The 15,393-nt window shown below is 40.5% G+C and overlaps 1 protein-coding gene across 8 annotated transcripts in view; it reads right to left on the bottom strand.

Annotated features, from left to right (window-relative positions):
- cfap57 (cilia and flagella associated protein 57) overlaps nucleotides 1-15,210 on the bottom strand; it is a 20,143-nt gene extending 4,933 nt beyond the window's left edge. Inside the window, exons 1-19 of one of the 8 annotated variants that reach the window (XM_058054773.1) lie at nucleotides 13,817-14,023; nucleotides 12,986-13,472; nucleotides 12,401-12,714; nucleotides 10,186-10,215; nucleotides 9,965-10,122; nucleotides 9,703-9,877; nucleotides 9,477-9,629; nucleotides 9,125-9,264; nucleotides 8,683-8,848; nucleotides 7,593-7,706; nucleotides 6,523-6,735; nucleotides 5,889-6,062; nucleotides 5,465-5,617; nucleotides 4,464-4,619; nucleotides 3,638-3,731; nucleotides 2,959-3,149; nucleotides 2,367-2,540; nucleotides 1,240-1,398; nucleotides 63-206 (exon numbers count right to left, since the gene is read on the bottom strand). In XM_058054773.1, the coding sequence (XP_057910756.1) occupies nucleotides 63-206; nucleotides 1,240-1,398; nucleotides 2,367-2,540; nucleotides 2,959-3,149; nucleotides 3,638-3,731; nucleotides 4,464-4,619; nucleotides 5,465-5,617; nucleotides 5,889-6,062; nucleotides 6,523-6,735; nucleotides 7,593-7,706; nucleotides 8,683-8,848; nucleotides 9,125-9,264; nucleotides 9,477-9,629; nucleotides 9,703-9,877; nucleotides 9,965-10,122; nucleotides 10,186-10,215; nucleotides 12,401-12,714; nucleotides 12,986-13,310 (3,033 nt within the window). In that variant the 5' untranslated portion in view covers nucleotides 13,311-13,472; nucleotides 13,817-14,023. Of the gene's footprint in view, nucleotides 1-62; nucleotides 207-1,239; nucleotides 1,399-1,750; nucleotides 1,921-2,366; nucleotides 2,541-2,958; nucleotides 3,150-3,637; nucleotides 3,732-4,463; nucleotides 4,620-5,464; nucleotides 5,618-5,888; nucleotides 6,063-6,522; nucleotides 6,736-7,592; nucleotides 7,707-8,682; nucleotides 8,849-9,124; nucleotides 9,265-9,476; nucleotides 9,630-9,702; nucleotides 9,878-9,964; nucleotides 10,216-12,400; nucleotides 12,715-12,985; nucleotides 13,473-13,816; nucleotides 14,024-14,407 lie in introns of those variants that run through there. The other 7 variants (XM_058054772.1, XM_058054775.1, XM_058054771.1 and 4 more) reach the window with 7 other exon arrangements.
- Nucleotides 15,211-15,393: the final 183 nt, after the last annotated feature.

Here is a 15,393-nt window from a genome sequence, read left to right as displayed (position 1 = left end):
AAGAGTACATAGAGTACAGTAGTAGTAGTAGTAGTACAGTAGTACAGTAGCACAGGACTTACTTGATGGATCCTTTCTTTCTTCTCATTGATGCTTTCTTGTTGCGGCTCCGTCTGCTTTTTCAACTCACTCAACTGGAAATCGAGAAGAAACTTGAACTTCTCCAACTCCTGGTATTTCTTTTTCAAATCAGAGATGGTCTTATCCTGTACGCAAAAAGAGAAAACAAGACAATGTGATGCCCTTTTCAATCCATGAAAGGACTTTCTTTACGTGTGTCTTTGAGCTCATCACGTCCCTCAGTGAGATACAGTCATGCCTCGGTTCATTGCTTCCAGATTGCTCGTCACTAGAGCTTTAAAAAAATCAGTTTTAACATGATTAGAGTCCTCTAGGTCTGAAATAACACCCCTATAGTACACTCCTATTGCCCAGGAGCAGGATGAAGGGAGCCAGACAAAGGGAGAGAATATAGTTACATAATTAGAGATCACAAGATGGGAAGGGGGGCAGGCCCGGCGGTCGAGTGGTTAGCACGCAGACCTCACAGCGAGGAGACCAGGGTTCAATTCCACCCTCTGCCATCTCTGTATGGAGTTTGCATGTTCTCCCCGTGCATGCGTGGGTTTTCTCCGGGTACTCCGGTTTCCTCCCACATTCCAAAAACATGCTAGGTTAATTGGTGACTCCAAATTGTCCATAGGTATGAATGTGAGTGTGAATGGTTGTTTGTCTATATGTGCCCTGTGATTGGCTGGCGACCAGTGCGGGGTGTACCCCGCCTCTCGCCCGAAGATGGCTGGGATGGGCTCCGGCACCCCCCGCGACCCTTGTGAGGAAAAAGCGGTAAAAAATGAATGAATGAAGATGGGAAGGGGAGGAAAAATAGCAGCAGGAAACAAAAGTTGACGCGCATTTTCTGTTTAATGGCATGTTTCCTGATGCAGTCTCTTCCATAAGCGCATGTAACCAAAGCCAAAGAAACATTGCATATCATATTGGTATGTTAAATATCCATCTGGAAGTCATCATTGAAAGTGTAGCACAAGAAGAAATCAGGAAGTGGACAAAGACTTGACACTACTACTACTACTGTGTACCATGTTTGATATGAACTGGTAGTATTTGAAATGTCTAGTACAGTACTGTTGTACAGTATATCTGCCATCAAAAATGATTCGTATGGGTTAAGGAAAATGGAAGCATACGGAGTCTCATATATGAGCTTTACATTGCTACCTTGTCTTCATTGGTCCGCTTGTGTCCACCAATGTGCCATTTCAGGTCTTTGATGTCATCCTGGAGGGACTGGATGACGCCCAGCAGCTTGTGTCGCTCCAGTTTGAGCACGCTGATGTCTGCCTGTCTGTCATCCACTTGCTTCTGCAGACTGGACAACTGCACACACACACACACACACACACACACACACACACACACACACACACACACACACACACAACAGCAGAGATGCTCTGTATTAGCTTTGGTTCATAGCCCATATTGGACTTCATGACCAATACCAATACAGGCAGCTGATGGATCCCGAGGTGTTCTGAAGCCATCAAGTCCTGGGTCTTCCCCAAGACCTTCTAATGGTTGAACATGCCCTGAACACCTCCCTAAGGAACCAGATACCCAAACCATCTGATCTGGTGGAGAAGCAGCGCCCCTACTATGAGTTCCTTCTGACTTATTTCGGCCGCTTGTACCCGTGAGCTGGTCCTACCCAAAGTAGATAGTCCTTTACCTTTCAGCTCAGTTCCCTCTTCACCAAAACAGACCGATGAGGAGTCAGCATCACTGCAGACGCCGCACTAATTCGCCTGGTAATCTCATGTTCCATCCTTCCCTCACACAGGAACAAGACCCTCCACTCAGAATAGGACCTCATTCCCAACTCAGCGATAGCACTCCACCCTTTTCCAGGAAAGAACCATGGAATCAGACTTGGCTGTCAATCCAGTGAGAGGTGAAGATCACGGCACAGTGAACATCATGTGTCAAAAGTGAAGACCCGATCCTGCAGATGGCCTCAACACCGAGGAAATTCGCAGACAAATTCTGTCCTGAAATATTATGAGCACAACTGGTGACTGGGACTGGAGTCCAACCCTCACTGGGAAGGAGTTTGACTTATTGCCCACAATATTCCACATGCAGACTGGTTGGGCCAACACCCATGGACCCTCCAGGATCCTCTAGGACCCTGCCCAGAGTGCAGAGCTGGTCCATAGATCCATGACCAGAAATAAAAACCACACTGCTCCTCCTGAATGTGAGCTAGAACTATGTGGGCCAGATATGATATGCCACAATAACAATAATAAAGATTGGTAAGAAAAGTCGAGTGAAGCTTTGCTCACCTTTTGCTTGATAATAGTAGCATCTTCCTGGAGATGTTTGTTACTTTCTTTCTCTGTCAGCAGTTTCTTCTCGTACTTGATTTGCATGTCATGGATTTTTCGGACTTCATCCTCTTCTAATTGCTTGATGATGTGTTGGAATTTGAGGCTCTGCTGCTGCTCGTCTCTTTGACACTGAAACACAAGTACACAACTATTGGTCGTTTAAAGCCTTCATCATCCTGCTTTACGGCCTGTTTTACCAGACATGTCCTGTTTCTATGGGGGTCCTTGGGGCTCTGGGGTACTTTTGCAATGAAAATGTATTCTTACAGGCTGATTTTTGTAGATATATGCAGTTTTCTTGTGTTAGAATGCACAGAAAAGGTCTAATATAATATAGTATAGTACAGTACAGTATCCTGGTTTTCACTAACTATGGTCACTCTAGGTAAATCATCCTGATAAGTCCTGCTATTAAGTCATCTTGGTAAGTCCTGATGGTAAATCCTGGTGATAAGTAATGATGGTAAGACCTGCTGGTCAGTCCTCCTATTAAGTCATATTGGTAAGTCCTGCTGATAAGTCCGGCAGGTAAGTCCTTCCAACATACCTTAGCCAGGAGCTGCATTTTCTCTTCCAGTTTAACCTCATGAAGTTGGCTAAGCTTCTCAACTTCTGTGGATTTGCTTTCTGCAGCCGCCTTCAACTGTCCCCTGTAGTCTTCCTGCATGTTTTTACATTTGTCCTGAAGATCCAGGTACTTTTCATGCTCCACAATCAGCTTCTGACTGTAGGATGACTCTGTATGATAATGACAGAATTAAAAAAAGACAAACTGATGTCTTCTTGTTCGAACTTGTAAACAAAGTATAGCATTCACAGATGATCAGAATACATACGGAGAGGAGGAAATGCAAATGTTTATATTTATTTATCAAACCTGAAACCTTGTTTGCGGTCTGTGTTCTTGCGTCAGTATTAGCACGTTTGGAAGGCAGATGCAAACAGGCACAGTGTCAATATACTTACTGTATTTGTAGTGTGATAAATAAGATAGAGACGTATGGTCTATCCAGCAATATCATCCTAGAGCTGCTGGAACGGCTGATGTTTGGAGCCAGCCACAAAAATGAGCCATGCCATACCTTTTAAGAAAAAATTCCTCACAAAACTGCATTTTCGCCATGGACCGATATCCAATTTGGCCAATTTACTGTCCGTACATGGCCTGGTGCCACAGTTTGGACACCCGTGTTCACAAAAGCTTTTGTGCAAGTTAGTGATCTTACCTAAGTCCTGCACTTCTTTGGAGTGTTTCCTAATGAGTTCCTCATAGCTCTGCCGATGCTCAACTTCCTGCTTTTCCAAAGCTCTTCTCATTTCCTGTTGTAAAGATCAATATGACAAAACATTCTATGTATACATGGATCCAGTGTGCAAAATGGGTCAGTATACATGTTTAAGACAATTCCAGTTTTTAATTGATTTACAAAGTGCGTTAACCATAAAGTCTTTTTTTGTGTTTAAGTGCGGGTGGATATTTATGGTAAGATACTATTGATGTTATATAAATATGATACATAGTTTATGCTCAAAGTATTTCTTGTTTGAAATAATGAATTTGACCTGTTACAAAGTCCATCATTTTAGTAATAGATTTATTTGAACAGAGAGGCAAAGCTATAACATCAATTAACAAACATTGTGACCCCCACAGAGCACTTTGCGTCCATGAACCACACAAATGACTCCTGTCCCTTTAAGGAAGTAGTCCCAATCTCAATTCATTGTGTGGATAAAAGACACCAGTCACACAAACACTCTCCTCCATTCGCATCTCTGCACCACCATGGGGAAGACCAAAGAGCGATCCAAGGACCTCAAGGACATGGATTGAAGCTAAGTGAGGAGGAGAGCCCTATTGGTGTAATTATTGATCAATACCAGAACTCCAAAAATAATTGTCAATCACTCACTCTGCAGCTCCATGCAATGACTGTTGTGAGAATGACCAAAGTCAGGTGGGGTAGGCTCCTACCACAATGACCGCCGGGGACGATACAGAACAGACACTCCATTTAAGAGGACAAGATGAGAAGATGATATCTGACAAACCTGTTGTGCTTTTTCCAGAGCTTCCACTTGCTGAGTGAACTTGTCACATGACTCTCTCATCTTCTCATTGTAGTTCATTTCTTTGAGTCGCAGCTGGTACTCATTTTCCATTTCAATCTCCTCCAGACGCACTTTCAGCTCCAAGATCTTCTGAGACTGAATCACAAGAAACCCAAATGTTAAACGTTGATTTATTCCTCTCATTTGTCATCACCCCTCGCCACATTGAATTTGGCAGCTTCACTCATGGTTGTTCATAAATATTTCAATGAATAAATCATGTTATAATATATATATACATATACATATATGTTGCTGCAGTAACCCATACCAATTTAAAACTGAACTCTCAACACATTTATAGTAACAGAAACATTTTTTGTCTTCAATGTCTACTATATTGGGTAATAAGAGTGTAAAGGTGACTATAGGGGTGTTATTTTACATCTTGAGAGCTCTAATAATGTTAAAAGCCATATTTAGGACATCATGCAATATATTCCAAGTATTTTATTTTGCCCAAAAATAAACACTTGAATATCTGCTTGTCAGCTTGACTTCTCATTTCAATGCAAGCTATATCTGAGGAAATTATATATTTATGTTTATATAAACAAAGACAGTAACAAGCGGCCTTCTGAAAGCAGTCATAACCAGGATGGCCTTCAATTGAAACGAGCTCGACAAGCCTGTTTTAGACAAATTTCTCTTTTTTGCAGCATACACTTTTTAAGACTCTTATGATTATTACATAAGATAAGATTCAGCTCCATGAGACCCCTTCCCCTCTTCTCTCTTCAATTGCTATTATTCACTCATGACGGAAGCCAACAAGCTAAATGCACAATGCAAGTTAAATATAGCATAAAATGTATCTAATGAATGATAACATAAGAAGATACAAGCTCGAGCGTACGCAGTAATTCTACACACATTTTTAATAAGCACACGTATGTACTGCTCATCGTGTATAATATGTGACAAGATGCAAATAAACAAACCTTGTCTTCCAAGCGTGACTTGCTAATGAGGGTCTCTTCAATGTGTTTGTTGTCCTTTGTTCCGTAGTCATGATCATGAAGGATCTTCCACAATGCCAGGCAGCTGTCTTCAGAGATTGTAAGTATGAACTGATCATCTGATGTGATCGCCATCTGAGGAGGGAGAGTTGACCAGCATCAGATGTTGTTATGCCTTTTTTTACAAAGGCCTTTCCTTAGCCTTTTTAATGCCTTTTATTGTGTTGTGTTGTTTTATTGCTTCACTATAGGTTATTTGCTTTCTTTATAGCACTTTGAGATTTCTGTAATGTAAAGTGCAATATAAATAAAAAATTTTATTATTATGCTTCAAATAGTCCCTGGAACATTAGCATTTTATTGTGAAGAAATGTATATATAGAGCGGAACCCTAACTCATGCCTACCTTGGTGACAGGGCCACGGTGAGCATGGTAGATCATCCACTCCTTCTCACAAGGGGATGGGAATTGAATTGCCGCAATGTTGCCAGAATCGGTACCAGCGAAGACGACATTGCCAGAGCGAGACGCTGCCATGGCTGTACAAGCTATATCAGCCGCAGCAACCTGGCTCACCATCTGTGGAAGCAAATATGAACATGTGTGAATATGTTGGTTCAAAGTTTAAATGCACAAAGAAGCTCGGAGACCAAATGTCACACAAACATTTTCGTGGGCTCTATGTGCGCTGATTTTCAAGAGAATGTATACATCATTGGTGATGTAATCACATCACTATATTGATGAATAGATGTGGTGTAATGCATAAGTTAGCTGTGACTGATTTTTCAGGTTTCTGATTGGCCAAAATGCGCATGGCAGCTGGTGAATTTCTCCCCATCTGATATGAAGACCTGCCATGACCCTACAATATGTTGTAGCTTCAACTCTACAAATCCAATACATGGTGAAGACTTTTGTATTGTTTTCTTGCATAATTAAGCACTGATGAAGCAGAATGAGGAAATGAGTTTTGTGGTTGTTTCCTGAACTTGATGGACTATCTTAGCAATAATGTTTTCCACAATACCCCCTTTACCTGACAAGCCCGGAGTTCTTTCAAGGTGTGGTCTGAGGCCACAGTGAGTACGGACCTGCCGTCAGAAGAGAAGGCCGCACTTGTAGAAGTGCAGGACTTGAGGGTGGTTTCGGACTCCCGCTTGCCAGTGTGTGTGTTCCAAACATACAATGTACCATCCATTCCACATGACACCAGCCGACTGTCGTCCATGTTCCACTTCATGTCACAAATCTTTCAATATACACAAAAGGACATAAATACGTGAATGAAGGAGACACAGTGGTATGAAAGAATACATTTCTGTGTAAACAGTGTGACAATGCTGAACTGAAACACTATAGAAATTAAGTAAAATTTTGACATTTTCACAAGCAGAATTTAACATATAAAAAATGGCAGTGACAATTTCAATTAACTCATTCAATCCCAGCCATTTTTCAAAAGGAGTCCATCTCGGTACCGGCCATTTTTGATGATTTTATCTGATTATTCAAGGCACACAGAATGTTGTATTCTTGGGCTGCATGGACAAGAAGCCAAAAGAACCAAAGAATGATTAGACTCTCATCTTTTATCAGAATAAAGTCTGTTTTTCCAGCAGTAGAACAAAGGTAAGTTTCAGCAAAATATAAAGAAAAAGGAGAAAAAAGACTTTTTGTGAAAAGACAATGTGAAACGACTCCAAATTGTCCATAGGTATGAATGTGAGTGTGAATGGTTGTTTGTCTATATGTGCCCTGTGATTGGCTGGCCACCAGTCCAGGGTGTACATCGCCTCTCGCCCATAGACAGCTAGGATAGGCTCCAGCAAGCGGTATAGAAAATGTATTGATGGAAACTATTTCCAATTTTCACAACAGCAACTAAACTGTGTGTGTGCATGCGTTTAGACACGAGTGCGTGCGAGCACATGTTTGCCCATGCGTACATTAAAATTCCCCTTCAATGCATAACCTCCTTTGCATAACACGGTGAGATGCCTTTTCAATTGCTTTTGGTGGAAAAACTTAGGACATCCCTGTCATAACGCAAATTCTGTTAGGAATGGGGCACACCATTTTGTGCACATTGTTGCATGACAGACTCACCTTTCCATTGTGACCTTTCAGACTGTGGATGTTCTCGAAAGAGGTAAGAGAGTAGATATGGATGACATTTCCACTGGCAGCTGCAAACAAGTGGCCGCCATGACTAAAAGAACACTAGGGGTAGACAGAGCAAAATAACACATAGGTTAGACATGGACAAACTGTAGCCCACAGACCATAGTATATGTTATGTTAGATATGGTCAACTTTCCCAAATTATTTTATTAAAAACACCAAAACTGTGTGTTTGCTATGATATTTTTACCATAATTCTTAAAGCATTTAAGTTTCCTTCAGACTCACTAAAATATCTGTATACATGTAGATCTATCAATCAAATTCATTCCTGCATTCTGCGTTTTCCAGTCATATCTAAAGTAGTTATGGTACTCCAAAGGACTGCGTACAGCAGTTCCCAAAAGACAAGAGTTTCATACAAAGCAGAGTGGGGGTTTGTTTACAAAGCCACATCAGCCTGTCTGATGAGAAGGGACAAAGAAGCAAGTTTAATATGGCAAAGTTCTGCCGAAAAGTCACATTTTTCATGTTTGTTTTTTTTGTCACATTTTTGTTGCAAACAGGTGGAGGAGATTGTCCATAAGGTAAACAATACAAGGCTGATACAGGGAGGGAGGAATTCCCACTAACTACTAAAGATCATTAGAAGTTTGACTTTCTTTATCTTCTTCAATAAAGCTAAACAGTTCAATATGAAATACAACAGTACTTATCTATATACAGTACTTAAAAATACTACTTAGTTCAGCTTCTGTATGTTTAATTTGTCTCCTTGTTGGTGTAAACATTGCCCCCTCCCCCTGACTTCGTTTTCTTGCTTTAATTGTGACAAAAAATTGACATACTAGTTTATACTCTAAATAGTATTTCCCAAATACTTTATTCATGCACATTCTGTGTGCCTTATTCAGTAAAAACCTGGAAAATGATGTTGTGTATTTTTGACTTGGTCTGTCATGTGACCTTGGTAGAAGACTTCGAGCCCACCCCCATGGCCACCATTTTTAACCCATTGTGATCAGTGAGTCAAAAAACCTTTGCTCACCCCCGATATAGGTAATATTTCAATTACCTCTTTGCAACTTTGAATGGTGAAGTCCTTCAATGTGCAGACGTCATCCATATGCAGGCCCATCAGCCAGAGTTTGTCTGAAAAGCCCACTAGCAGGAAGAGACCAGTGGGGTGGAGAGCCACACTGTATGGTTGGTCATGGAATTCCTTCACCACTTCTAACATTCTGTTAATAGACAGAGAGAGAGATAGTCTTTACACATATTTACAGATATAAAGCGAGTACACGCCTTACATTTTTTGCATGTCTTTTCACAACACTGAAGATATGCCACTTGGATAAAATGTAGTCAACACACACACATTAATTGTTTAAATTGCTGGCTACAAAAGCCAGTACACATGCTCTACTTCAGTATGTCACAATACATGTTGACATCCAGTGCACGACCCTACAAATGTACCAATTTCTGGTCCAAAAATGGTCAATTTCTGGTCTTACTTTGTTTCATAGTTCCAGATGCGGACTGAGTGGTCCAGAGAGCAGGTGGCTACAATCGGCTTCCAAGTGCAGACAGACAGGTCAGTGATGCGTTCTGAATGGAAGGGCTGTGACAAGAACTCAAAGTGTAGTCTTCTTTCCTGGTGGATAAAATATGTCATGCAAAGTTAGCCTTAAAACAAATACACACAATTCTTTTACAATTCAATACAAAAGTGTTTGTGTGTGTTCTTATAGTGTGTTATTGTGCTGACCAACACAGTCCAACCACACACGTGTACCAGGCAGCACTACATTGGTGTGACATGAATGATAATAATAATAATATCTATGGTACAGTATATTTCTCTACCTTCTTGATGTCCACAGAGACCATGTTGATGCCATACAGTTGTCCTCTGTCAGTGCTGACGGCCAGGGTTTCCTCTGATGGACTCATGCACATGGTTGTGATCTCCTGGCATTCCACTGAAGTCACATGACTATTATCATGATGGCGAGGGATCTGACACAAGCACACGCACGCAAACGTGACTGTTGATGTTGCCAATGTTAGCAAAAAGCGAGTCGATATTTACCTGTATCTCCCTGCTCTTTCTGTACGTGTTCTTTGCTGTCTTTTCATAAAGACAGACGCTACCAGGTTTTGAAGAGCACGCAAAACCTTTGGAATATTTCACAACAGATGTGATAGCAGTCAAAACGGGCCCCTCCTTGATATCTCTGCCTCTGGTCTTCTTCATCTCCACTTGCCTATACAGAAATGACATTTCATATTTCATTCAAAAGACAACAGAAAACATCATCAATGGTAAAAGTAAAAGAGGCTGAAGGTGGGACCTGTCAGGTATTGCCAATGCAGTCATATCCAACTCCCAGTGCAGGTCTCCATCTTGAAAGACCAGCATCCTGCCAGTGCTGGTTGCTGTTATCACTTGATCCTCAGCGATCCAAGCGTGACTCACAAAGTTCATGCACACCACCTTTGGAAAGCTGCTCTGCTTGAAAGATCCCTCTGAATAACACAAGACCTGAAACACTCCACTGCCACTCACACACACCTGGGCGTTGTTGTACGGGTTGAAGCTGACCTGAAATCAGTAAAGACTAGTTCAGAGAAAGAAGACCAATCACAATATGAAAGATTAGTTGGGAAAGGAATATGTTTGAATATGTCGATTAGTTAGCTGCCAAACTGAAAAAGTACTTTGGCAACAGCCTAGGACGAGGAAGAAGACTAGTTTGGACTACAAAGAAGACTAGTTGGGGCATGAAAAAGACTAGATAGGACAGGGGAAAAGATTAGCTAGTTAGGATATGAAAGAAGATTAGCTAGGACTAGAAAGAAGACTAGTTTGGACTAAAAAGAAGACTAGTTGGGACATGGAAAAGACTAGTTAGGACATGAAAGAAGATTAGCTCGTTAGGCTATGAAAGAAGATTAGCTAGGACTAGAAAGAAGACTAGTTGGGACATGAAAGAAGATTAGCTAGTTAGGCTATGAAAGAAGATTAGCTAGGACTAGAAAGAAGACTAGTTCGGACTTAAAAAGTAGACTAGTTGGGGCATGAAAAAGCCTAGTTAGGACATGAAAGAAGCTTAGCTAGTTAGGCTATGAAAGAAGACTAGCTAGGACTAGAAAGAAGACTAGTTTGGTCTAAAAACAAGACTAGTTGGGGGATGAAAAAGACTAGTTAGGACATGGAAGAAGATTAGCTAGGACTAGAAGGAAGACTAGTTTGACTAAAAATGAGAGTAGTTAGGGGATGAAAAAGACTAGTTAGGACATGCAAGAAGATTAACTCGTTAGGCTATGAAAGAAGATTAGCTAGGACTAGAAAGAAGACTAGTTGGGACATGAAAGATTAGCTAGTTAGGCTATGAAAGAAGATTAGCTAGGACTAGAAAGAAGACTAGTTCGGACTTAAAAAGTAGACTAGTTGGGGCATGAAAAAGCCTAGTTAGGACATGAAAGAAGCTTAGCTAGTTAGGCTATGAAAGAAGATAAGCTAGGACTAGAAAGATTAGCTAGGACTAGAAAGAAGACTAGTTTAGACTTAAAAAGTAGACTAGTTGGGGCATGAAAAAGTCTAGTTAGGCTATGAAAGAAGATTAGCTAGGACTAGAAAGAAGACTAGTTTAGTCTAAAAATTAGGGTAGTTGGGGGATGAAAAAGACTATAGGACATGAAAGAAGATTAGCTAGGACTAGAAAGAAGACTAGTTGGGACATGAAAGAAGATTAGCTAGTTAGGCTATGAAAGAAGATTAGCTAGGACTAGAAAGAAGACTAGTTCGGACTTAAAAAGTAGACTAGTTGGGGCATGAAAAAGCCTAGTTAGGACATGAAAGAAGCTTAGCTAGTTAGGCTATGAAAGAAGACTAGCTAGGACTAGAAAGAAGACTAGTTTGGTCTAAAAACAAGACTAGTTGGGGGATGAAAAAGACTAGTTAGGACATGGAAGAAGATTAGCTAGGACTAGAAGGAAGACTAGTTTGACTAAAAATGAGAGTAGTTAGGGGATGAAAAAGACTAGTTAGGACATGCAAGAAGATTAACTCGTTAGGCTATGAAAGAAGATTAGCTAGGACTAGAAAGAAGACTAGTTGGGACATGAAAGATTAGCTAGTTAGGCTATGAAAGAAGATTAGCTAGGACTAGAAAGAAGACTAGTTCGGACTTAAAAAGTAGACTAGTTGGGGCATGAAAAAGCCTAGTTAGGACATGAAAGAAGCTTAGCTAGTTAGGCTATGAAAGAAGATAAGCTAGGACTAGAAAGATTAGCTAGGACTAGAAAGAAGACTAGTTTAGACTTAAAAAGTAGACTAGTTGGGGCATGAAAAAGTCTAGTTAGGCTATGAAAGAAGATTAGCTAGGACTAGAAAGAAGACTAGTTTAGTCTAAAAATTAGGGTAGTTGGGGGATGAAAAAGACTATAGGACATGAAAGAAGATTAGCTAGGACTAGAAAGAAGACTAGTTTAGTCTAAAAACAAGACTAGTTGGGGGATGAAAAAGACTAGTTAGGACATGGAAGAAGATTAGCTAGGACTAGAAAGAAGACTAGTTTGACTAAAAATGAGAGTAGTTGGGGGATGAAAAAGACTATAGGACATGAAAGAAGATTAGCTAGGACTAGAAAGAAGACTAGTTTGGACTAAAAATGAGACTAGTTGGGGGTTGAAAAAGACTAGTTAGGACATGCAAGAAGATTAGCTAGTTGATGAGCTAGCTAGACGAGTTAGAATATGAAAGAGCTGTGGACTGAGCGACTCGCCTGGTTGACGGGATTATTTTCGTTAGTAGTCTTCATTGTTGACACAAGTTTGTGCTTTTCCCAAAGCCACAAGAAGAGCATGCATTCTCGTCCGCCCGTCTGAGCCAAAAGATACTTTGAATTGGGGGAGAAAGCCACGCACACAAAGTCTTCATCAACAATGTTTTCTGCAGACAACATTTTTCTCTTTTTTCCTTCATCATCCTGCAGGTCAAACACTGTGATGGCGGCCTTCCCTCCACGCTCTGAAATGGCCAAGAAACGCCTGTTGGCACTGATGGCCATGGCACGCATTCCTTGGCTCTTCTCGGATGCTGTTTAAAATAAAACAACACATACACACCAAACATGAATGGAAACCAATAGCAAATACAACTAACTCACTTGTATGGATTTTTTACATTTAAACCATGAGAAGACATTTGTCCTCAAAGTCTAAATATCTGTGATGTTTTTTCTAACATTTCTGAAATATCTTTTCCACAAGTAGGATGCGAGTTGGAGGAATAGGATAAATTCTAGCTGGACCTTGATGAAGTGAGGCAGAGCATCCCTAGAAAGGAAAGAGTTGTCACTGGGACAGACCTGAATGGACATGTTGGTGCAGGAAATAGAGATGATGAAGAGGTGATGGGCAGGTTTGGTATTCAGGAGAGGAACGCAGAAGGACAGGTGGTGGTTGACTTTGCCAAAAGGAAGGAAGTGGCTGTAGTGAGTACTTTCTTCCAGAAGAGAGAGGAACATAGGGTAACCTATAAGAGTGGAGAGAGGAGAGGAACTGTGGTATTGAGGAAGTCTGGAGTGACAGAAGTATGTTAAAGTGGTGCAGGTCATGTATGAGGACTGTAAGACAATGGTAAGATGTGCTGTAGGTGTGACAGAAGAGTTCAAGGTGGAGGTGGGACTGCATCAGGGATCAGCTCTGAGCCCCTTCTTGTTTGCTGCGGTGATGGACAGGCTGACAGATGAGCTTAGACAAGAATCTCCATGGACTGTGGTGTTTGTAGTGATTGTGATTTGTCGTGAGAGTAAGGAACAGGTGGAGGAGATGCTAGAAGAGTGGAGGTTTGCCCTGGAAATGAGAGGAATGAAGATTAGCTGCAGCAAGACGGAGTATATGTGTGTAAATGAGAGGGACCCAAGTTTCAACATTGTGTTCAGTTATTCTGAGAGGACGGGTAATTTACACTGTTATCCAAGATGCACACTAACTACTTTGCACTGTGTGTGTGTTGTGATGTCTTACATTACTCAGGATAAAAGTATCCACTGGCCACTTTGAGAAGCACCAATGTTCTGTATATTCATTTAACATAATTTAAACTGTGATACTGAATGTCTTACTATCACTTATGCAATGTTTGACACCCTATGAATGCAAATTAATTCAATGTTAATGGAAATGCGCTAGCTTACCGGGCACACCGCCATTTTGGAGAAGCCATGTCCTCGTGTAGCCACTAACTTGACACACAACGTTGCCATTTGTACGATAATTATTGTACAAATCAATCACAACATGCCATTATGTAATAATTATATCATAATTTGACCCATTCATTACAAAGTAAACATAAACAGGATACATCTTGCCCGAAGCATGATGTTGTGCATTGTCTTACGTGCCTCTTTGCAGCCATGTGAGGGCGCTGTTCTGTTGCTAATAGTATTTCAAGTTACACTGCATTATAGGCTAGATTTTAGACTATGCAAATGTTTTACTGTAGCAGATGCTGAGCAAGGTCAAAGCTGGTATGTACAATAATTTCCCTCAAAATACACTGGCGTGTACAATAATATCCCTCAAAATACGCTAATTGTAAGCTTCTTGTACAATTTGTCAATTTCCATCTGGCAACACTGGGCAGGTGTCACATGACAACCATTCCAAAATGTTTCCTTTTCGCCACTTAAGGACTATAGACTATAAGTTCAAGTCAAGCACAAAGCTCTTTAGGACACATTTTATCACATTCAAAGTGTTTTTAATAACTTTTGAAAACTTACCGAATATGAATTTCTGCCGCTTGTGTACAAAGTTGTAGCAAACACAAGTTTTCCCACACGGAAAGACAATATTTTCATCGTCGTAAAAAAGTATGTTATTTGTCACATCGCTTTGTAATCCAAATAAGAAAGACTGAGCAAGAAAGTCCGCCATCTCGGTTGTTTGCAGTCATTGACAATAAGACTTAACGACCTACCTAGCTCGGTTACACGAGTTACCGTCAACAACACTGTTTCCCGGCAACTGAGATCTCGCAGCAAGTCCCGCGAGATGTGTGAAACCATTTGGTTGCTCTTTTTCATTCTTCTTCGTTCATCGTATTTCTCAGAGCCTGTACTGTATAACGGGGTGTACAAAGTTTTTCATCGAGGGCCGTTTAAAGAAAAATTAAAGGATGAACGGGCCACTTATTTATTTTATTATTTATTGTCTGCAACACATGCCAATATATGACTTATGTCAGCTCTGTGATTTTAATTTTAAAAAATATTTCAACTTTCTTCTTAGTTCAGATTCTGTATTTAATGTTGTGCATTTAAGTTTTTGTCATTCCATGTTCATGTATTTAGTTTTTTTGTCATTCCATGTCCATACTGTAACTAAATACACAGTGTGTATTTAAATACAATGTGTTTATTTAACAGTTTGCTTTTATTTATCTGACACCATAACTAAAGTTTGTTCTGTGCAGTTGTTCACGCTACATTCAATATTAGCGTGTCGACCTGCCAACATGTCATCAAGATGCTTCTATGCTTCACAGCTCTCCATTTTGTAGCATTTTCCTGTTTTCAGTACAGTACAGTTTCTCAATAGTATTTAAAATGGGGGGAGAGGCGGCTGGAAACATTTCCATTCCCTGGGGCCAGAAAATAATTGAAAATAACATAATAATAATAATGACAAAAAATAACAACCACTGTATTACTGTAGCTTCAGGAACTTCATACTGTGTCATGTCACATTCATCATTTTTTTTATTAAA

The sequence above is a fragment of the Doryrhamphus excisus genome, chromosome 18 (genome assembly GCF_030265055.1).
Source record: "Doryrhamphus excisus isolate RoL2022-K1 chromosome 18, RoL_Dexc_1.0, whole genome shotgun sequence".
NCBI lineage: Eukaryota > Metazoa > Chordata > Actinopteri > Syngnathiformes > Syngnathidae > Doryrhamphus > Doryrhamphus excisus.
This window is presented reverse-complemented; position numbering and strand designations above follow the sequence as displayed.